Source organism: Lissotriton helveticus, chromosome 6 (assembly GCF_964261635.1).
Source record: "Lissotriton helveticus chromosome 6, aLisHel1.1, whole genome shotgun sequence".
NCBI classification, from domain to species: Eukaryota; Metazoa; Chordata; class Amphibia; order Caudata; family Salamandridae; genus Lissotriton; species Lissotriton helveticus.
Window position 1 is genome coordinate 1,833,916,349 of NC_136067.1, and position 25,079 is coordinate 1,833,941,427.

General features: G+C 46.1%; 1 protein-coding gene across 1 annotated transcript in view; it reads right to left on the reverse strand.

The window, feature by feature from the left end:
* Window positions 1–9,085: 9,085 nt before the first annotated feature.
* The window catches only part of NEK2 (NIMA related kinase 2), a 204,583-nt gene continuing 188,589 nt past the window's right edge, over window positions 9,086–25,079 (reverse strand). The window contains exon 9 of the mRNA XM_078649740.1: window positions 9,086–11,552. Within this exon, the coding sequence (XP_078505866.1) occupies window positions 11,332–11,552 (221 nt within the window). The 3' untranslated portion in view covers window positions 9,086–11,331. The remainder of the gene's footprint in view (window positions 11,553–25,079) is intronic.

The following is a 25,079-nucleotide window of genomic DNA, read 5'->3' on the forward strand; positions in this document are numbered from 1 at the left end:
GGCAAACAGGTCCACCCGAGGAGTTCCCCGCATCCGAAAGACGTGACGAACTACCTCTAGATGAAGCCTCCACTCGTGGTCGGCCGAGAACTGCCGAATGAGACTGTCTGCACGCACGTTCAGAACTCTGGCCAGATGATTTGCCATCAGACAAATCTGATGGTCCTGAACCCAGGACCAGAGACACAGGGCCTCTCTGCAGACACACTGCGACCCTACTCCTCCCTGCTTGTCGCAATACCACATCGCGGTGGTGTTGTCCGTCAGGACCTGAACCGACCGACTGCAAAGGGAAGGGAGGAAGGCCTTGAGTGCCAGACTTATCGCCCGCAATTCCAGAAGGTTGATGTGAAGCAACCTTTCCTCTGGGGACCAAAGACCCTTGATCTCCAGATCCCCCAGATGAGCACCCCACCCTAGAGTGGATGCATCCGTTATTACCGTGGCCACTGATGGAGGTAGCTGGAAGGACTTTCCTTGAGACAGATTGCCCTCTACACTCTACCAAGACAGATCCGCTGCAGTTTCTCTGGCGATCCTGATCGACTCCCTGAGATCTCCGTTGTGTTGATACCACTGCCTGCGGAGGCACCACTAGGAGTGCCCTCATATGCCAGCGTGCATGGTTGACCAGCAGAATGCAGGAAGCCATCAGACCGAGCAGACGAAGGACCTTCAAGACTGGAACGACCGCTCCATTGTGAAATAAAGGAATCATTTTCTGTATGTCGCGAATCCGTTGTGGTGGAGGGAATGCCCGACATACAGTTGTATCCAGTACTGCACAAATGAACAGGTTGCGCTGGGAGGGCACCAGGTGAGATTTGGGTACCAAAAAACCCACCCTGTACAACAACGGAGTGGTGACTTGCAGATGATGGAGCATTCTCTCTGGAGATTCCGCCTTGATCAGCCAATCATCCAGATAAGGGAATACTGGAATCCCTGATCTTCTGAGATGTGCTGCCACCACAGCCATCACCTTGGTGAAGACTCGAGGCGCAGTAGTAAGACCAAACGGAAGGACCGCAAACTGGTAATGTTGCGAACCCACCGTGAAACGGAGATACTTCCTGTGCGACTTCAGAATGGGGATATGAAAATAAGCATCCTGTAAGTCGATCGACACCATCCAGTCTTCTTCCAGCAGTGCTTGAAGAACCTGCGTAAGGGTGAGCATCTATAACCTCTCCTGCTTCAGGTAAAGGTTCAAGATCCTGAGATCCAGGATTGGACGTAGTCTGCCATCCTTCTTGGGGATCAGGAAATACCAGGAGTAGCATCCCTGACCCCTTTCCTGCTCCGGAACCACCTCTATCGCACCTTTTCTTAACAGTGCCAGGACTTCCTCCTGCAGGAGCAGCAGGTGGTCCTCCGTGCAAAACCCTTGGCAAGGAGGGTAATTTGGGGGAAATTCCCGAAAGGGAAGAGCATACCCATTCTCTACGAGATTGTGAACCCAAAGGTCTGACGTGACTGATTCCCAATCCGTAGAAAATAGGTAAGCCGGCCCCCCACAGGACCCGCATGATCCGGAATGCCGGATCTAGGGCTGCTTTGCTGTTGTAGGAGGGGGGTGGGTAGAGGAAGAGGAGGAGGAGGAGGATGCCTGACGTCCCAGAGGACGAGCTCTTTGTCGGACTTTGAAGGATTTACACAACGGATTTTGTTGCTGCTGCTGCTGCTGTTGTGACTGCTTGTAGGGACGAAAAGAAGATCTTCCAAAGCCCCTCTACCTTTTGCTCACAGATCCTCTAGTTTGCAAACCCAAAGACCAGGCTGATGCCCTGCTGTCTTTGAACCTCTCCAATGCAGCATCAGCCTTTTTACCAAAAAGGCCTGAGCCATCAAACGGCAAATCCATTAAAGCAGCCTGAACATCTGGAGAGAACTCGGAAGTCTTCAACCAGGCAGCTCTTCTGGTGGCAATCGAAGACTCGTTGACCCTAGCCACAGAATCCGCTGTGTCCATTCCGCTCTGTATGTCCTGCCGAGCAACAGCCTGAGCGTCAGCAAGCACCTCTTTAAAAAAAATTCTGTCCTCTTCAGGAAGTTTAGGGGTCAATTTCTTTACAGTATCCATCAAGGCATGGATATAACAAGTGGCATTCGTAGATTTGAGGGCCATACTTGCTGATGAAAAAACTTTATTCGCAGATTGGTCCTGCTTTTCTGAATCCTTATCACCAGGTACATGGGGAAAAGCACCTGCAGATCTTTTAGAGCAGGCTTCCTGCACCACTAAACTCTCTGGCAAAGGATGAGAGGACAAAAAGTCTGGGTCCCCAGGAGCCACTCTATATCGCCTTGCAACAGTCTTAGAAACCGCAGGAGTCGTAAGAGGCCTACTCTACACCTCCAGGATAGGATCCGTTAAAGCATCAGTAAAAGGAAGCATAGGTTCCACCACAGATGAGGGAGAATGGAGGACTTCAGTCAAAATGTTCGATTTATACTCCGCACTGGGCAGAGTCAAATTCAGCAGATTCGCTGCCTTCTTGATAACCACATGGTAGGGAGCCACATCTTTACAAGGGGCATCCGACACTAAGGCTAAATCCCAATCAGGGGACAGTTCCAGTCCACTTGCCTCTCTTAAATCATCAAAATAATCCTCCGATTCCTGAAGCTCACCCTCTTCAAACTCAGCTTCCCTATATCTCTGCTCCTCCAACAGGCGCTGGGCTTCACGCCTCGACCTCTCCTTCCGGAGCGACGTCGTCTGATCCGGAATCGACTCCGGAGGAGACGGAGCCGGCGTCGAACTCCGAGTCGGAAGACCATGCCGAAGATCTCGAGGTTGGACGGGAGCCGGTGACGCGGGAAACGGCGTTGATGACTTCGGCAGCGCCAAGAGATGCCAAGGCGGTGTCGGCGCCAGCATAAACGGCAAGATCGGCGCCGGAGCATAAGCTTGGGGGACTCCCAAATTGTATGCCAACGGACCCATGGGACCAGCCGGTGCTCCAGAGGGGTACATGGCTCTCACATAAACACCATACATGGCATTTAGGAACTGCGATGGGTCCTGTCCTGGACCCGGAAAAGGAGGATACAAACCCACCGGCTGCTCTCGAGGAGGCTGCACCGGAATGGACTCCTCTTGTTCCTCAGGTTGGTGAGCCGGAGTCGTCGAGCACGGAGGAACGGGAACCTCTTCCTCCTCCTGACCTGGAGACCGAGACGGAGCCGGAGAGGGATTCGACACCTGAGCCGTTGAATGCTCCAGCGACTCCAAGGGCAAGGTCTCACCTTCCGGATCCGGTACCGGAGAAGGAGATACCACATCCTTTCGATGTCGTCTACCAGGCGACTTCGCTCCAAATCAGACTCCTTTCCTGAATGGTGCCTTGATCCATGCTTCCTCTTCTTATGTTTCTTTTTCGTTGATCTGGAAGCATGCCCCGATGACGATTTTGAAGCCGACCTCGACCGTCTCGATCGCGATCTCAAACTTTTCTTGGCCTCTTTACCTTTTAATTTGGCAACCAGGAGCTTCGCCTCACGTTCACGAAGAGCTTTTGGATTCATCTTCCTACAGGAATGACAACCCTGAACGTCGTGATCCGAACTCAGGCACCATATACAGTCATCATGCGGATCCGTGATAGACATCATCTTCCCGCATTCACCGCACGGCTTGAAACCAGTCTTCTTAGTCGACATCACGACAGGAGACAGAAACACTGGAAAAGACACAGAAAACCACAATAGTAACAAAGTTACTATCAACGCTACAGAGGATCCCTCGAAAACCGTTTGTGTCGTCGACGTGGAAAAAAGGGAACTGAAATCATCACGCCGACATGGGCCTATTATGGAGTCGGAGACATCAGCGGAGCCACGTGCGATGCCGTGCTTCTATGACGTCGTCCAAGTCGGCGCGAAGCTACAAAAGAATTTCCGAGTGTTGCTGACGCAGGGGGATATTCACAAGGTGAGGAATCCACTGGCAGATGTATCCATCAGAAAAAGAATTACAGCCTCCTAGAGGCTGAAGGGGCAGGCCGTGGAGCGCGGAGTCAACGAGGCAGACTCCCGCGCTCCCAGGCCTTTTAACCCCTCACTGGCCAAGCCAGATCTAACCGGCCTGGCCTTCGTTCCACAGTGACCCTGAAGTGATTCAATCACTTCCGGGTCACTATGAGACCCGGGGTCCAATCGATGTGGAGGCGTGCCGGCCGCGTCATGGTGACACGAAGGGGGGCGTGCCCCACCACCGAGAGCGGGTGGGGCCGGCACGCACGCCATACTTGCGGCGGGGGCCGATGTCGGCCCCGCCTTTCTCAAACAGATGCAAAGGAGGAAGAGGGGCACAGAAGAGAAAGGTAAAGGACAGAAGAAAGGGTGGAGTGCATGCAAGGTCTTGATAGGGGGCCGGGGTGTGGCCAATCGGATGAATGCTCGCAAGAAGCCAGCTGGAAACTGTTGGGAAGGGACACAGGGGAGTGCCTGGACAGAGGTGTGGGGTGCAGAGCAGGGACTGGAGAGGAACACCGAAGGAGCCTAGGTGGGCTACAGGAAGGGGAAGTAACGAAGCACACAAAGAGGTGGAGAAGCAGAAGACTGAAGAGAGTGGTGCAAAGGAGGCAGATTTTGCAGAAAGGGTGAGGGAGCTGGTTAGGAGGGAAAGAAAAGCAGCAGGGACGATGTGAGCGGGATAGGAGACAAGGGGTCGCAGATGGAGGAAGCATGGGAAGCCTGCTAGTTGCAACTTCATTAGATACTACCAGTGAGTGGAAATCATGTTGGTGGTGGGAGTAGATGGAAAATACTTAGTGATAGAAGACGTAAAGGAATATTACAGACCCACAGTGTTTCAGGCACTGGCCGTGCTTAGGGGTATGAATGTCAGGATGACAGAGCAAAGGTCAGATGGCTTGTCAAGCTAGAGTTGTTTAGCAGGTAGGAATATAATCCTATTTTATGGGATTAAAGGCTCTGCTGAGTGAGGCTAGGCCCCTGCCTGGCTTGGTAGGTGTCTGCAGCATGTGTTGGTACAGTTAAAACAAAGAGCACTTTTGGTAAACTGTACAATATGTGTGTGTTGGTATTTGTAATGTGCTGGGCACCACGTAGAACATATACCATAACGTGTATTTGTAAAGCACACATTCACCCGCAGGTATCTTGGCGCTGAATAACAGATGCTTATTGTTACCCAACTCAATGATACTCATTTTATCGACCTCAGATGGATGAAAGGATGAGTGGAACCGCCAGGAGATAGAGGCAGAACTTGAATATGTTTATTGTTGAGTCAGTATATTTAGTGTGTGTTTTTTAACAGTCAATAATTGTGAATCATTGGCCAACTACAGTGACCGGGTGCGGCAAACAAATGTCTGTATTAAACGCAATAGCATAGCATCTAGTAAGTGTGCTACAAATAATGGGCCACGGAGACCTTGGATACTAACAACTGAAAACCAATATTCAACCTAAGAACTCATTACAGCAAATCCTAAAGGATGGGTCAACAGGAAACTAATCAGTGCCTGTCCGCAGCTCTAAACGTCGTTGAGGGACTATTTTGTACTTTTTAACTTTAAGTGCCCTGAAAACAGAAGCCACATAACTGGCAAAAACTTGCCCAGCAGTTAAAAACAAAATTGCTACATTTTATTTTCTTTAGTTAACTTTCTTTTATTTTGCAAGACTTCTTTTCTCCCTTTGAACTCATGTTTTCGTTTGTTTTTGCTTGTGGGTGCTGTTATCAAAAGATGAGGATTATCTTATTGCAAAGCAACATGGTTTCTTTCTTATGTGTAATTTCTGAACATAATCTTGCAGTTCATACCAGTCCACCCCACTCCAATCTGCCCCACTCAATCCAATGCACCCCAGACCAATCCAAGCATAACCATTCACCCCAATCCAATCAAATTCACAAATCCACCACACTCCAATCCTCCCAATCTGCCCCACTCCAATCCAAAACAATCTGCCCCACTCAATCCAAAACAAGCTGCCTCACTCCATTCCAAATCAATCTGCCCCACTCCAATCCAAAACAACCTGCACCACTCCAATCCAAAACAACCTGCACCACTCCAATCCAAAACAACCTGCACCACTCCAATCCAAAACAACCTGCACCACTCCAATCCAAAACAACCTGCCCCACTCCAATCCAAAACAACCTGCCCCACTCCAATCCAAAACAACCTGCCCCACTCCAATCCAAAACAATCTGCCCCACTCAATCCAAAACAAGCTGCCTCACTCCATTCCAAATCAATATGCCCCACTCCACTCCACCCCAGTCCAATCCACCCCTCCAGTCCAGTCCTCCCCCTCCACTCTACTCTACTCCACCCCACTCCACATCACTCTAATGCAATCCACCCCACCCAAACCAATCTAATCCACCCCACTCCAATACATCCCAATTTCAATTCACCCCACTCCAATCTACCCCACTCCACTCAACCGACTCTACCCCAATCCAATCCATCCCAATCTACTCCAATCCAATCCATCCCACTACCCCAATCCACCTCTCCCCACTACCCTGCACTCTACAACACTCTCTGCCACTGAACTACACTCCCCATATTCCACTCTACGACACTGTACTCCTGCAAATCCAGTCTATGAAACCCTACTCCCCCAACTCCACTCTAGGACACTCCACCCCACTAACTTGAAGCCAATCTGAACAGCAGCCACACTAGTGTACAATACAGCAAAAACACATTGCCAAAGCAAATTGCTTTTGCATAGGCAGGACCTATTGGCTTTGCAAATGCTCGTTAGCATAGTAGTCACTGGCTCAAATCTTGATAAAGGTAGTTTTACTACATATAATTTGCATTAAATGTGCTGCATATTCTATGCATCCCAGAATTCAGATGTTATGAAAGGTTTCTCCCGCTAGAAAAAAAAATCCTGCATTTCAATGCAATGCAATGTAATGGGGACATTAAGTGTCCCCTAATGTTTTTTTAAAGCTGCCTTTTACCTGTTCTCAAATGCTGGCATAAGTGTTTTTTTAAGGCCTCAGAATGTTTCTATATTAAGATGCCCTTATTAAAATTTACAAGGGAGTGGTGGCGCATGTTTGTACATTACACCACTGATGTATTTTTTGTGATGCTTACACAGGATCGCCTTCTCACTGTGTGTGCAACTTGGGGCTGGTTAGTTTGGAACTGAAAGAAGTACCTCGGAGAGCCGCATTTGTCAGGAGCTAGTATGCCATCCAATGGATTTTATTTTACCATTTGATACTTTTAGTCCTATGTTTATGGTGAATAAATGAAAAGGGCAAGTACCAGAACGCAATAAATGTAATCTACTAAGTTTTGACTCCATATTTAGGAGAGACGTCTTAATACGTATGTATTATTTTAAGTTACAAAACCCATAACTCAAATGTAAGCCAATAGACCAAAAACAAATCTGTACCAAAATCTTACTTTTCGATGCGCCAAAATGTTACTATGTAAGACTTGCAGCTGAAATGGAACAGCCCATTATAGAAAGTATACCTACCTACTCCTCTTTCACGGTACCCCTATGTAACTAACAAAGCATTTATTTGATTGCACATATTACATTGGGAGTGCTTGATTCTTCAAAATGTTCGGCTGCCAGTTCCTGTGTTCAACCCTCTGATCTGTAAGTCTTACACTGTTATTACTGCCAAGGCCTGTACGGAGCACCCAGCTGATTCAACCTGGAGCATGGTATACACTGCAGGCGATGCCGGCTGCCCATGAAGTGATTTGTACCCACCGATGGTAAACATGAATAATGCGCTGGTGGCGGAAGGGTTATCAGCCAGCTACTACACCTCTCATTCTCCCGTCAGCTGGATTTATGGCGAAAATCACTATTATTGGTTTTTGTAAATCCCTAAGGGAACATAATACATTTCAACTCCTTCAACATTTGAACACTTCACAATCCAGAGCTGCACTGGCATGTATGTTTCCTTATCCATTTCCAGGATACTTGTCAAAAAAACAGAAATAGAAACAAAATCACATCTTTCTCCTTTGTGTGTTAAACCACTATGACAAACCCTTAGTGAGCCCACCTGCACTCAGACAGGCTTTCCAGTTCAAACCCAAAGACTGCAATAAACACAGTCAAAGCAGAGGGCAACAGCTGTTCCCAAAGATACATAAAGTGTTAGAAAAAGCAGTTCCAACCTTCATCTAATGCTGCCCACAAGTACAAGAATGCATCATTGGGGAAGCCAGAAGAGTGCTTCCGTGTTGCTGGTTAAGCTTTCAGTTAACCGCAGCTGCAATTCTGCCGCATTGCGGCGGTTTAGCGGAGTGGGTGGGGCCGCATCAGCCAACGGACGTGCGCAGCCCTACGAGGAGGGTTAATAGTGTCCCAGAGCGAGGGTAGGATCCCAGCTAGTTGCTGCCTGCCGATCCCTACAGACCAACAACGTGCTCTGTTACCTCCCCCGTCAGGCTGTAGACCTCTTTACTAAGGGTCTTCCGCTACCGCCCAGTAAAAGCATACTAGGGTGTTTCTCTATTTTTGTCTGGTTACCACCCCACCAATTAGGAGCCAGACATCTAGTAGTGTACCACACTATTAACGTAGGTCCTGATGAAGTGCCACATGGCTAGTTAGGAGCAACAGAGGCACGAAACATGTCGACCCTTTTCACAGAGATAGCCCTCTAGGAACATTACATCCACATAGGGCTTCAATGTACTTTTAATCAAGCTGGAACTACCTTTAACATTAAAATAGTTTCGATTAGGACTGCTCCAGACTTATTTTAACTTTCAGTTTCCTTGCACTACCCTTGCCCTCTTACCCACACGTACTCTACGACTTCTTCAATAAAAGATCTCCGCCAAAGAGCCCCGCTTACGGTGAGCCCACCGGGCATTGCAGCGCCGGCCCAACGAGGAGCAAAGCCCAATGATGAAGCATGACATCCTTCGGGGTGTGTGAGGGCATCATGAAGAAAGACTTACCTCCCCCGTCCTCCCTAGGAACTTACCTATCCCTTGTAGCACAATTTACTAGGAGCCCTGTATGCAGGACATGTTTAAATAACGACTCCCGGTCCCAAACCCCCTCCTTTTGAATAATTCGTTCACATATGTTGTTTTATTTAGACACATGCTTTATTTTCTTTTTTTCCTGACCATTTGGCATTGTACAATACATTAATTTGATATTTTAAGAATTATAATTTCAAATTATACCTGATGGAACATTGCTGCAATTGAATAACTCACACCCAGTTCCTTTTTGGGTCTACAGACCACTCCTGTGCTCTATGAAACATATGAATTTGGGTCAGTGTCCGACATTGGTACCAGTACCAGATCCTCTTCTGCAGCTGGTGGTGTCAGTACCGGTGTTGCGGAGGAAAGGAAAGACAGAAAGAAAACATATTCTGACCACAGTCAGTACAAGCTTGTTGAGAGTCCCAAGGGGTCAGACAGCACAGAGATCTGCAATAGGTAGCCAGACTTGAGACCCCAGCGTTCTTTGTTATCGGAAGGCACAGATCGCCTTTGGTTGGGTGAGGAGACATTTATCGCACAACCTTTGAGTCGTTACCTGAGCCCAGACACAAGAGATGTCTTTTTTGAGGGTCTGGGTGTGCCATCTGTGTTTTGCAGTTGCGGTATGGTATAAAACCTGTCGTTTTGGGTGAGGACACCAGTCCCTAGCACACTGGGATTCATTTTAGAAGTCATCGACGGGCTGACAAAATTGGAAGCATAGTTCCCGATCCACTTCAGAAGGAGTGAAAAGAAAGGAACGGACATCAGCACACAGGGTTGGTGCTTATAAGCGGCTTCACTTTGTTACTTCCGGGGTGCTACAAAGCCAACGCTGAGTCACACAACGCCACCTAGAGGTGGCAGGACCACTACAGAAGAAAAGTTTCCTGATCATGGTTACCTACTGGGGATGATTCTAAGGTGAGTAGTCTGTGGATAGAAGTATCTTGCAGAATGGAACTCATTTACACAGTTGGCAAATATTCTGTACATCTGTCAAGGATCCAGCCCTCTTGTACTGGAAACCACTGATCTAAATCTCAGCATAGAATGTGTAATTTTGTGAATATATTTGTCGTGCATGTATCAAATGCACGCATATATGTCAGCTCATTGGTTTACCCCATTCATTTTTACAACGCAAAACAAACATGTTTTTAGAATGCCAGGTCAACACCAGTCAAGAAACAGGAGCAGTGTTTGCTGAAATGCATGCAAAGCCACCAATCTATGCTTCAAAATTAACCCAAACATTGCCACCAGAATTCTTAGCATTTCTCTGGCAGGAATCAATATAGGCGGGCAGCCTAAGGAGATTTGGCGGAGTCTTCATCTGACACAGTATGCAAGAGGCAAGCAATTCTACTGAAGGTGCTTGTTACCAGGCCACTCCTCATCAACTGTGGTTACTGCTTGCACACAATCTCAAAGCAGCCACTCAACCCCTGGCTACAATGCTGGCATGCAGGCAATGGGTCCAACTCAAGGTCTCTTAGCAGCTGCACAAGCATTAGCGGACCAGGAGACCATGATTGGTTCAGCAGGGATCTGAGGGGTGGGGGGCTGCGGGTAACTTGAAGTGGATTGGCAGAGGCAGGGAGGGAAGGATGGTTCGGTTATAGTAATAGCGATATGAATAAAAGAGGCCTACAATGTACATGCTGCAAAACAGAACATATTTGATCATACTAACATGCACACTTTAAGGAGTTTTCTTTAAATAAAAGTAGTTTAAATAATTTAATATTTAAATGTATAAAAGGCACAGATACTAAAATGTGTAAATTATTAGTTTCACAGATGCATGATATAGAACTAAACAAGTGTCAGAACATTAAGAAAACATACTTCAATGCCCTACATATCCAACAATAACAACTGCATATTCGTAAAATTACTTTCATAGTACAAAAATCACTAACATTCTTTAAGGGTTAGTGAAAGTTGCAGCTGCACACCAGAAGTTGAGGCTACACCAGACTCAAACACCCACAGCTATTGAAATGAATTCACTGCTTCAATATTCATGTTACCAGACCACACTGGCCTGCACACCAAAAGAACCACTCGTCATATCCCAGTACCTGTAAGCACAAACATACATCCTTGTAGCTCAGTTTTCTGAAATGAGTTGGATCAGGACTTAAATACAAAAATATATATATCCATTCTAATGATGATCAATTACATTCACTAATGTAGTATTGAGGTGTGTGGCATTTAGCACAAGTTACAAAGGTCACATTCAAAGCGGATATCAACACATTGCAGCAGGAAGACTGAGCTTACACCTACATAAAAAAAAATATGGAGGAATTATACATATGCACATTATGTATTAACGCATCCCCAGTATCTGTTTGCTTTTCAGCTGATAGTTTTTCTCCATATCGCACAATGCTTTTGCTCGTGCATTTGCTTCACGGAGACGTTTTTTCAGCTCTGCACTTTTTTCTTTACTGAGAGGATATTTCGCCGAGTTGCTATTTTCTTTACTTTCATCGACAAAGTGAACTTTCTTTTTCCTACTGGATGAGGAACTGGCCACAGAATCATCATCTGAAAAAGAAGAAAAGGCAAGTATTAAAGATTTCTAATTAAAGAAAAATAAAAAACAGGTATATTACGTAAACTCTGATCTACACGGAGTTCAGTAAACAAATGTATACATAGATTCTGAAACTAGACCTTTTTAACATTCTAGCAACAGCCTAATACACTCAATAGCTGATCTAACCAACCATCAACCTATTGACATTGAGCACATACACATCTAAAAGGTGGGAGGGGGATAAGGGCATGCAAAACAAAAATAAAAGCAAGCACTTAAAGAATACACCAGGAATAGCCAAAAAGATAAAGGTATCACAGTGCAGTGACTTGCAAGTATTTATTTTCATCTCGCTTTTTACTCTATGAATAAGTGCATGATGCTAGCCTTGGTGCTACTATAATTCAACCAATACTTTGTATCAGGTACATATTATTCACAAAATTCTATTTGCAGAACTAATATAAAATAATATTGTGAGTTCAAGCGTGGGCCCTACACCTGGCTATAAACCTATGAGCAGGGAGGTAAGTGATAAGTAGCTCATGAGTGGATTTCAGTAGCTTTTAGGTTTTTAATCAAAACTAGAGTATCTCTTGAACTGAAATAGTTTCTGTGAATTTAAATCTTTGGAGATATGTTAAAGGAATATCCTAGTTCTTTACTGAGAATATATATTAACAAGGTAAGATGAGGGGAGTGAAAGAGTAGATATGGATGGAAGATTGACCTACTTTGGGTTTTTCACAAGCCAGCGAAAGAACCCACTGACTTTCACCAACCCCTGGACATATGAGCAACTAGTTATCAACCCCAGATGAGATGGCTGCTTGTCGGGCATAGTATGGTAGCAGATATCTTTGCAAAAAGTCATTTCCCAACTCAACACTATCTCCAGTAGCTTAACTTTGTTGCAGAGTGGGACAGCAGAACAGGAGGACTTGCCCATCACTCGTGGTCCCCCTTAAAACACAACAGAGAGTAGGCGAAAGAGATTTGGAGTGGAAGAAGAACATATAGCCATACCCCATCCCATCAGCTTTCACCTCTTGCTCCTAAACTTTGTGTTTGGGGGTGAACTAGAGCAGATATAAGATGGCACCATCTGAAAACTACTTGCACTCTCCTGTCCAGATAGGATGGATAGAAGGAAAAGAGCCCCCTCTTCCCGCTGGGTAAAAAGGGTATGAGAAGAATGGGAGAAACAAATACAATAAGATGGGGATCAAATGCATCTGAAAGGTACGGAGAGGAGACACATGAACAAAGGGAGAAAGAAACACTTCAAGGGAACAGAAGTAATAAAACGTTATCTCAAAGCACAAGGGAGTGTGTCAGATTAGGGGTTGATGTCAGGTGATGGAGACCCCGAGGTAGGACGGAGGAAGAGAAATACAAAGAAAGCCAGCATTCAAAGTCATTCAGCCGAGTACAAATCATCTTAGAAACACAAAGGTGAAGACACAGAAAGCAGAAAGAAACCTCACTGACATTTAAGAGGAAGAGCCATACAAGACCCAGGGCGCTAGAGGGCGCACTGCGGAATGGCTGCCTTCTAAGACAGCTCCGCCGGTCCGGCTCAAACTGTGGTAATTAAGCACGTTCAGCGGACTCTAAACTGACCGCAATTGGCAGAAATGAGGATCGGAATATCTTGGCCCTGAGATGTGCAGGACTAAAAGCTGTCAGCAAGCAGTAAACGCTTTCAAATCATGAAAACAACCAGGCGCGAGGCGAGGCCCTAGTGGATCAAGATGGCGCGCCCTGATGTACGGTGGACTCCGAGAGGAGGTAGAGCGAATGGAGGCGTGCGGCGCATCATAGTGTGTAAATGCCATATTTATTGTGCAGCCGTGTCGAGACATTACACGTCGCGTTATCAGAGCGTGCCTAAGACACTGCATTGTTCGTGGGCAGCTTATATGATGAGCCCCGTATACCAGCGGCAGACAGTGTAAATGGCGGTGGCTGCTGAGATGTGAGGCGCGATGCTGTAGCGGGTATTGTGAAGGTCTGCTGCAGCGTCTCATCTGGATGGCAGCTCATTTGCGCCTTGCCGAACTTTGTTGTCCCGAGCTGCGAGATGCCTGCTGGTGATGTTTCAGTCCTCAGCGCTTATGACTGTCTTGCAAGCCCCACACCAACTGCACCCTGATTAAACCTGGAAGAAATGCGGAGAAAAACGGTGGCGCACCTTGCATGAAGGTTTTGTGTTGGCACTCACTCGCTAGCAGCACTGTAAAAGTTAAAATGGCTATCACTTGTACACTGCTAATAAACCTGGCGCTGCTGCTATCTGCTCATGTCCTAGTGAAGTGAATCCAACGCTTTCATGTACTGCTGACCCTATACTGCGTGTATCAGTGCATGTGTCTACTGTCATTGCTGCACATTGCCAATTGCGCCAAAAGTCTGACACACGACGAGTCCATTTACAAAACAGCTGTACATTTGGCCCTTTCGCCAGCTGATTCATCTTTGTGGCAGGGGCAGTAAGTTCTACCGTGACATATCCCGGCAATCCTCGCGCCGCCCCCTGCCAATGTCTGGATGCTCACTTAGCTATGATATGTTGATGGTTTGACGACTGTAGTTTTCAAATAACTAGATAATCATCTTCAGAGGAGCTGTAAACTGTGCATTGCCACGCACACGCCAGGAGACTCACCGTTATATTTTTGTGGCTTTAAAGCTGTTTCCGGCGAGAATGGGAAAGCCAGATAAGCAGCAGTCTAAGCTACCATTTGAAACTAAAAGACATGCCAAGGGTGCGACGGCGCATTCAGATACCGAACTTGAGACTGAGACCACAGCACGCACTGGCATGGAAGGTGTTCTGCAGGCAATACAGCAGAGCCTGCAGGACATTAATGGAAAGTTGGACACTATCACCTTAAGAGTCGACAATATGGCGGCTAAACTGGACAAGCATGGTGAACGCCTTTGTTAGACCGAAAATCTTATTACGGCGGTGGAGGACGAATCGCACGCCACGACACACAAAATGCACGGAAATGGAAAAGTTGCTGGAAGTTATCAAAAATAAAGCGGAAGATTTGGAAGCGAGATCTCGGCGCAATAACATCAGGATCGCGGGAGTTCCGGAGTCCACAAATACGGGACGCATGGAAACATATGTTGAGGAAATGCTTCACAGCGTGTTTGGTGCAGAACATTTTTCAGCGGTCCTCCTGATCTAGCGTGCACATAGATCGCTAGCCCCACGACCAAAGCCCGGCGCCACTTCAAGACCTATCATTGCCCGTGTACTCAATTACAGGGACCGAGATGTAACAATTACAGGGACCGAGATGTAATTTTGAGGCTGGCTTGAGAGAAGCGACAGATAAATTACCAGGGAAATGCACTGGAGTTCTACCCTGACTTCACTATGACGGTCCAACTTGCGCGAAAGGAATTCAACCCAGCGAAAAAGAAACTGCGAGAACTCGGAATAGAGTATGCTATGCTTTACCCAGCTCGTCTACGGGTGACACATGATGGCCAATCCACACTTCTCCAGACGCCGAGAGCAGCACAAGGCTTTATCAAGAAACTCAGCAACAAGCGAAAAGAACAAAAGAGAGCGGAACAGAACCAGGACTCGTAATGAGTGCAGACAGTGAGAGGGACTTCGTCAAATCTCGTACATTGTTAACTGTTAAGGCTTGTGTGAGTTTTGTGTCAACAGATTATTCTACTGGCGGTCTTGTACAACTGCGCAGGCTCACATGGACAACGACGCTTGGGGTCTACTGCCGGCGGCCAAAGATGGAACTATGGCACATCAGGCATACACCGACTTAGAACCACTTACTGCTGTTGCATAGTATGTCTAATTACTGTAATTGTGGTTCAAAAATGGTGACACTGCCTGCCCCGGGCTGACGTACTTTCAATTTTCATTGATGTCCAGATCGTGTCAGGAATGTTAGATCCTGTGGACCGCCGTGCACAGGTGGTTTGAATAACCCTGTTGGTCTACAATTGTTGGTCAATGCTATGCCTATATCTGGGGAGCAGAGAGAGACTTGTGCAGGTTATGGCATCGTAGCTGCACTGTGTACACAGATGTAGGAAATATGGCACTGGTGTTTGTCTCTTTTCCCAAGCTGTACCTCATTTGCAAACTATATTGACTATATGGGAACAGGATGGGAATTCCTTTACAGTATATTGCGTAAAACGGATATGGCCTAATAGCGGTCACTATGTTACTGTGTGTGTTGTATTAGTTGTTGGAGTCTGCGTCACTAATGTAAACCTGACCACATCCACTTTGCTGGATGGGGTTGTGTGCACTTGGCGGATCCCCCATGCGGGTGCTCCCCCAACAAAGTTAAGTTATGTTGTTCCTTTATTCTGGGGTATGTCTTTGGCATGGTTGGGATGCTGAAGTGGGTGGTGGGAGGGAAGGTTGGTGTTGGGTACTGTTATACAGACGTTTGCACACGAGAAACATCGCTGTAATCCAGACTAACACCGAAATACAAAATGCTGTCAGATCTTACATAGAAAACGAGAATCGTGCATGCTGCCAAACTTACAATATTTCTGCAGTAGGTATACTGTAGCTGGAGATGTCTACTGAAAGGGTACAACCTAAACATCTAAACTTGCTCACTTGGAAAATAAGAGGGCTTAATAACCCGAAAAAAAAATTGGCAGGTATTTGCATACTTTGACAGGTTGCACATAGATATTGCACTCTTACAAGAAACGCACCTTGCGCCCAACTCTAACACTAACATCGGACATAGATGGGTGGAGGCGATCTATAGCTCGTCATACTCCTCCTATTCTAGAGGGGTCATCATACTGATTAAAAAAGGGTTGCAATTTAATATAGAAGCCACTATGAAGAACGAACTGGGGCGCTATGTTATTATAACAGGTACACTCAGGGGACAGAGGCTTGCCATCATAAACACATATGGCCAAATATTGACGATCCTGAATGTTATCGCACGTTATGGCACAAAATCATCGACTTACCAGACATTCCACTAATTTGGGGCGGGGATTTCAATATTGCACTTCACGACGACCTTGACAGATCCGGTATGACAGTGGAACCCCACAAAAGGGCACTAGGCAAATTAAAAGATATAATATCCGACATGCGTCTCATTGATATTTGGAGAATTCGATACCCTGAGCATATGGAGGCAACGCACACGTCAACTGCGCATAACAGCTGGTCTCCCATAGACTATTGGTTGGGCACGGACGACGTATTGCTGTGGACGCGATCTGTGAGGCACCTACCTAGGACATTGTCTGACCACAACCCAGTATTACTATCTATGACTATGCCACATTATGTACCGTCCCCATACAGTTGGAGGTTCAACGCGAAAGCGTTACTAGACTCAGTATATACTGACACCATTAGTCAGCCTATAACAGAATACTTTGACCTAAATAAATCTACTACCGAAGATCCTGGCCTGTTATGGGAAGCTTTTAAAGCTACGATCAGGGGAGTCTGTATAAGCACTAATGCGGGCTTACTCAAATATATTCGACGTCAGTTATCTATTCGTGAGGATAAACTGCGCGCACTCAAACAGGTTTATGAGTGTACACAAAACACAAAGATATTGGGGGACATCAGGGTTGTATTGTCGGAATACCAAACATACGCTGAAGATGAACTCAAATATGTAACGAAGCGTCAGATAGCTAGGTCATACGGGGAAGGAGGTAGACCAGGTAGGGCTCTTGCAGCTAAAATATGTTCAGGTCATGCGCCACAAGTAATCCGGGCGGTCAGAGATACACATGGGGAACTGAAACAGGATACCCAGAGCACATTGAATGAATTCATGAACGCATATGGTGACTGGTACCCTTTGCAGCCTACAGCTTCAACCGATAATATAATGGAATATTTAAAAGATGTATCAATAGCATGGCTATCAGAGGCGCAAAGGGACTACCTGTCGTTACGGGTCACAGTGGAAGAAGTGACAGAGGTTATTAAATCACTGCCAAATGGTAAAGCGCCAGGCCCAGATGGATTCACCTGTGAATTCTATAAGTCATTTGTAGATCAGCTTGCACCACACTTAGTTGAGATGTATGGAGATGCTCATGATAAGCAACTACTACCGCTGACACTGAGGGAAGCCATGTTAATTGCCCTGTTAAAGCCTAACAAAGATCCAGAATATTGTGATTCCTATAGGCCGCTGTCCCTAATTAACGTGAATACTAAAATGTTGGCCAAACTTCTTGCCACTCGGTTGCAACCACTGATGACCAATTTGATACTGCCCGACCAATCAGGGTTTATTCCCTCAAGATCGTGGAGTGTAGCCGTGAAGAATAGAACTTTACTGTTCAAACGCTCTATTGCAGCATTAATGAACTTTGCCAAAAAATTAGGGAAGAGACCCCCTGAGATCATTCTAAATATATACAAGGCAAAATGCAGAAGTATAGCACTTTATGGGACGGGAATCTGGGGCTTTTATAACACAGCACAGATTCAAATAGCAGAAAACTGCTTCTTAAGATATTGGTTAGCCCTTCCCCAGGGTACGGCAGTTTTCAACTGCCACTCGGAATTAGGTATGGATTTTATCTCCGATCTCATAAAACTGCAACCAATTTTGCTCTGGCAGAGAGTATGGACCTCAGAAGCGTTGTCCCTTAATAGAGAAATCATCAAGGACGTAATGGCACTGGATAACGTTAAACAAATCCCATGGCTAGAGTACGTCAGGAAAACGTTCATTGACCTGCAAAGGCCAGAACTATATTATAACCCTGAACTGATAAGTGGGCTGTCTAGAAAGGAATTAAAGTCTATGTGCATGAATCACTATGAAACGTTAAGGTGTTCGGTTGAACTTTCCAAAAAAACTGTAATTCAACATCAGATGTCTTTGGTATGCTGCCCTATTCAACCTTACTTATCTTTATGTATCATTGGTTTTGAACGCTTTGTTTAGACTAGGTTTAGATTTAATTTATTTCACTACCTGGTAACTTTCACTACAAAAAATAATTGGTATAGGTATTTGGAACCATGCCCCTGCGACAAATCATCATCACAATCCACATTCCATGTAACCCTATTCTGTAATTACTATGAGAACGAACGCAGAAGATGGATTAGACAATATTTGAGACAGGGTTCCTGGCGGCAATGTAGACCAGCGTACTTAAGTTTACAGCAATTGGAAAATGCATTTTGATTATGATAGGCTTTTTAAAAAGTATCCTGAGGAAACGGAATTCTATGATCTCTTAATTTTACTAAGTAAATGCTTTAGATTGATAATGTATTAATTTAATACCATTTTAATGTTTTTAAAATTGGGAACTATTTATTCATCATGAAATAATGTGTGTATATATTTACATTGTCACTTTTATGGTTTTTATTTACTGTTAAATTTAGATTTTGTAGCGGTTTCTCATTTCTGTGGCGGCTGGGTGGAAGATGAGCGTTGGTTATTGAATATGTGTTGAAGCACCTTTTGTCCGACTTGTGCTTCCCTGTTCATCTATATATCCATGCAGTAGTGCTTCGTGAACGTGTGCACCGAAGCCCATGTTGCCGCCAGGCATATGTCTTCTATGGGTGTGTTAGCCAGGAAGGCTATTGTAGCACCCTTTTTCCTAGTGGAGTGGGCACGGGTCCCCTCTGCTAGTTCTTGTCCTGCTTGCTTGTGGCAGAGCTGTATTGTTTGTGCGATCCATCGTGCAATAGTCTCTTTAGTTACTGCTTTTCCCATGAAACTGTTGGCGAATGACACAAAGAACTGTTTTGTTTTCCTGTGTCCCTTCGTTCTCTCAATGTAGTGCATGACTGCCCTTCTGGCGTCCAGGGTGAGCAGAGCTCGCTCTGCGCTAGTGGCTGGTTTTTGGAAAAACCTCGGTATCTGTATAGACTGGTTCATGTGGAACTTGGCCACCACCTTTGGCATGAAGTGTGGGTCTGTTCTCATCACAACCCTATCATTGTGTATTTGTATGTAGGGTTCTTGTAGCGTTAGTGCCTGAAGTTCGCTTACTCTGCGCACGGACGTTATTGCAACCAGGAAAGCTGTTTTCATTGTTAGCATCTCTAGGGTGGCTTTGTGAAGTGGTTCAAAAGGCTCTTTCATGAGTTCCGTTAGGACTATGTTCAAGTTCCATGCAGGTGGTGGCACCAGTTTTGGTGGTGCGATCCTATTCGCCTGGTGTGATGTACCTGGCTAGTTTTCACCTCTCGGGTGTTCGTGACGGGGTGCCCCTTTTGCCACCTCAGAACTGCAATGCTCCCATGGACCTTGCCGTTTCGTTATCCTTTTTCAGTTGGCTGAGCTTCTCATCAACTGGTGCTCCAAACAAGGTTTCGCCGTTGAACGGTGTGTTTAGGATGCTGTGCTTCACCTCGGGCTTGAAACCTGAAATCCTGAGCCAGGCGTGTCTCCTCTCAGTGATGCCCATCATCATGAGCCTGCTGGAGGTGTCTGCCCCATCCAGGGCAGTCTTGAGGCAAGAATTTGCCGCGTTCTTCCCTTCCTCCACCAATTTCTCGGCCTTTTGCCTGGAATCTTGGGGCAGGTCTTTCACCAACTGACCGAGCTCCTCCATGATCTGGTACATGTGCCTGTTGATCAGGGCGTTGGAATTCGCCATGCGCCAGTGGGTTGCGGCATTCCGTTCAATCCTTCTGCCCACCAGGTCCATCCTCTTACTTTCCTTATCTGGAGGTGGCCCAGAAGTAGTGGGCACGTTTGCCCTCTTCCTTGCCGAGGCTGTGATGATGGAGTCTGCTGAGACCGTGCCCTGAATGTAGGGTGTGTCTTTTGACGAATGTTCGTATTTTTTCTCCGTCCTGGGGGTGACCGCCTTGCATGTTGCGGGCTCGTTGAATGCTTCCCTTCCCTCAGCCAAGACGCTGTCGAGCATGGGGAGGTACTGGCTCTTCGTTTGGGTGGGGAGCAGTATCTCTAGAAGGAAGTCTGCCTTCTGCTGCTCTTCATCGAGCTTTAGCCTGAATGCCGCAGCGGCAGTCTTTATCACAGAGTTGTAGGCCCCGATGTCGCCCGGCGGCAAAGGCATCGAGGGATATGTGTCGATGGCCTCCTCTGGGCTTAAGGTGTCGACATCCAGATAATCCACATCTTGTGTTTCCGAGGGAGCAGACCCGGGGTCCGTCCTGCTGTCCTCTTCCTACTCATAGTCGTAACTATAGTAGGGACTCTCTTCCTCTTCCTGGTCTATTTCCTCGACGTTAGCCGCCTGTTCCTTGGCGTCATAGTCTTCCTCTACGACCACTTCTACAACCTGTGCCTTGGTTTTGTGGGGGATTGTGTAGACCTTCATCTTGGCATCGAATTCCTTCTTCCGCTGCAAGATGCTTTCCAATTCGGCCTCGAGGCGCCTTTTCTTTTTCTCCATCTCGGCCGCGTGTTCCACGTCGGATGGCTCGGCCGCTCTTTTCGGCGGTTGGCTCGGTGCCGAGCTGATCCTCGGTGTTGAAGGCTTCGTCGCCAAACTGTATTTCGTTTCTCTGGTCGGCGTCGACCTCGAAGGTGCCTTAGGGTCCTTCTCCCTCGACGTCGAACGATCCTTTTCGGGAACGTTTTTCGACGACTTTCGCTGTTCAACAGCCCTCGCGCCGGGGACTCCTTCTCAGAGGATCCGCTAGGCCTGGATACAGCAGCAGGCCCCGAAGTTTTCGGCGCCGGCGCTTTTGAGGTCTTGCCCTCGTTCTTTCGAGACTCAGAGTCTCTCGGGTGTTTAGGGGCCGTAGAGTCTCCTACCTTATCAGAAGTCTTGGTATTATCGGTCTCTACGACCGTGTAGCCGTCGTCTTCGGCGGCGGCGTTGTCCTCTTCCTCGGAAGACATCCCCAGGTCGTGAAGGGATGAGTCGGGGCTTTGCCCTGCAGGGTGGCGTGCGCTACCCTCTGCCTCGCTCTCACACGAAGGGTCTTCGGGGTGAAGAAGGAGCAGGCATTGTAGTCCTCGCTCCCATGGTCGACCGGTAGGAAAAGGTTGCAAACCGGGTGCTCGTCCTTCTGCGCGTACTTGTGGTGGCAGTTACGGCAGAACTTGAAGGGCGTGTTGTCCATCTTGAGCGCTCAGGGGGCCCCCTGGTCGTGCGTTCGTAGACGGGCGTCGAAGTTCGACGTTTTCTGCTTCTCCTTCGTCGGCCTTTGGTTGATGAAGTCTCTTGAAGTCTTCTGAGTTGTTTTCCGTCCAATTTCTGTATTCGTCGTCTACTTTCCCCAAAAATGTCTGGAGCCCAAACGGGAACGATCCAGACCCGACCGCGGAAAAAAGAATCTGAAGATGGCGCCCAAGAGTGGGAGCTTCCGCAGGAAGCATGCCGACGTCACCGGAAATACACCCACAGAGGGGTGACGCCGACGCCCACCTGGGCTACGAAAAAATAAAAAACAAAGAAAAGACTACGATTCCGGACCCAACCACAAAACCGCGGAATAATGCAGCATAGCGAATCCAGAAAGATTCACGCTGCAAAACACTCTTTGCACTTTCACATTATTTGATTCCCACCACTAAGGCCGCTGCGATTCTTTTGGATGCTGCTAAAGCATTTGATTCTATTGAATGGTCCTACTTACACACTGTTTTAAGGCGTATGGGATTCCCCCCTATGTTTTTACAATGGGTGCAAATTCTATACACTGAGCCAACGGCACGTATTAAAGTCAATAAATATAGATCGAAGCCCATACCTATTGCTAGGGGGACAAGACAAGGTTGCCTACTGTCCCCTTTGCGATAGCTCTTGAGACATTGGCATGTAAAATTAGACAGGGACATCATTATTCCGCACTTCAATTTCCTCAGATGCCATTGTATATATCGCTTTATGCAGACGATATGATGTTGTATGTACGAGACCCTGAAATACATTTGAATCCTCTGCTGTCTATTCTTAAAATAAATTGGTCCAAATCCCTAATTATACCACTGACAGACACTATGCACCCACACTCAACGAACTATCCTCTAGAATGGCAATCAGAGCCCGTAAAATATTTAGGTGTTTGGTATCACCGAGACCCAGAAATTGTAATTTGTACCAATTATGGAAGGGTAATCAGTGTGATGGAAGATAAAATAGGGCGATGGATTCAATTACCACTCTCATTAGCTGACTGACTAGCCATCGTAAAGATGCTTATCCTACCAAAATTCCTATACCTCTATAATAATATTCAGATCAAACCTCCGGCAGAAGTCTTTCGCAGAATCTCCACCATGGTGCTTAGACTGATATGGGCGGGTAAACAAGCCCGGATCGAACTACGTGCTCTTACACTGCCCTATTCACAAGGGGGGGGTTCAAGGTCCTAGATTTTTTGCTCTATTAAGCACAAGCGCAATATGCACACTTTTGGTATCATCAAATCCATTACCTAACTCATGTCGCCATTGAAGAAGGGGATGCACTCCCAATTCCACTAAATGCTATTATAATCCACTGCAGATCACTGCTTCATAATCGTGACAAACACTATAAATGCGACAAATGGTGCTTGGCGAGAAATAGGTCGGAAGGAAAATAAGTTGCCACTATATGTCCCTAAACTGCTGCTACATTTTCACCCAGAACTATTGGTTACCCATTGATACTATGGGAGACTTGTACTCTAATGGTGTTTTCATATCGCTTGACGAGCTTTCATACATAAGTAATCAAACATTACTGTTTAGATTTACATATCATAGACTACAGGGGGCGGTCAAGAAAGTATATCCATCTTATCCTGAGGAGCCACCACGGTTGTCCACATTACAACTACTGCTAACCACGACTACTGCCAAACACATGGTGTCTAGGCTATATGTTAAATTGCAGGAAGATATAGGGGACACTACACAGAAAGCGCTAAAGAAATGGAATGATAGTCTGGATGTTCCATTGACGGAGGAAGAATGGGTTATAACGTGCTTATTAACTGGTCTGCTAACACCCAACGGGAATCTACGCATGTTACATTATAAGTACCTTCACCAGACCTATTATACTCCTGCAAGGCTCTTTAGGTATGGTATACACACAGATTTTAAGTGTCAACGCTGCAACACTGACTTGGCTGATTTTATCCACCTTGCATGGTCTTGTGCAAAAGTGGCGGAGTACTGGGCAAAAGTGGCACAAATATTAAGTACAATGGTGGACAGTACTATTGACTGCACTGCGCAGGTTTGCCTGTTGGGCCTGTTGCCCGAGGTGCTTGCCACTAAGCGCAAGTTTTGTGTAATTGCATTACTTCTGGCTAAACGCAGAATATCAATGTGCTGGGGTAGCAAAAAGGCCCCAAAGATTAAACAATGGCTGCAAGATCTGGTGTATTGTAAAGACACTCTACGTACATATGAAGAGGAGCTACCTACAGGTTCAAAGTCTAGAGATTATTGGAAATACTTGATTGCATATTTACAAATGTACCGAGTTGAATAATTGCAATTGTAAGCGACACAATAGAGAATGAGGTTATAGGTAATGATGTAATAATTGTAGAGACTGGATGATGGATGTTGTTGTGCAACGATCTGTATGTTAATTAAATGTTGGTCATTGTATGTCTTTAAAAATGGCAATAACATTTTTTTTTTTTTTTTTTTTTTTAAAGAGTCAAGACCCAAGGCAGACTTTAAGGAGACAGGATGGCAAGGAAGGGTACTGGAAGGAGTGGAAAGCTTCGCATCCAAATATTTGTGGGGAAATGGAGGAATCCACAATTCTTCCAGATGAACACTGTAAGCATTCTCGCACATCGGTTCCCATAGCAAAAAGCCCTAGTCAAACCACAGACCACCTAAATCCAGAGGTGCACATAGTTGTAAAGTCCACATATACTTATGCCGACTCACCCCCAAACACACACGCCTTAACAGAATCCTAAATATCCAGACTCCTACAACCAAGGTGTCCACCAACAGCAAAGTAGGCTTGTACATCTCATTACTCTGTGATACATACACAAAATGGCTTTATTATTAATTTAAACCAGGGGTGTCCAACCGTTTCTGTTGGGAGAGTTACTTCTGATCAGTGAAAATCATTATGAACTACTGAAGGCTAAGCAATTTGCACATTGTTACCAGGCGCCCCAATGCATAGGTTCACCGACTTTAGGCCTAAGATCCATAGGCCGGATACTATGGTTTGAACAAAATACTTTTTCTAGGGGCACAGGCTGCCATGTGTGTCAATGAGATTGTGATCTTTGGTATTGTATGAATGTAAGCCTATGAATGGCATATGTGTATGGGTGACACAGAGAGCCTATGGCGGTATGCACTTGTGGCATAGAACATACCCATCACCATATGTGGCACCATTACATGTATAAAACAAACTTAGAACCATTTTTTATATGGGAGCAATTTAAAGTGTAGAATTAAGTTCTGTACAAATGTTCATAGCATGAACATCTTTCTGTACTTTACCCCACTTAAATTAATGATTGTATTTTTCACTTATAAATAGGTCACCATGTCTACCAGCCACTGGGAGCAAGATGATCAGTTACATTGTTTTCTCATTTC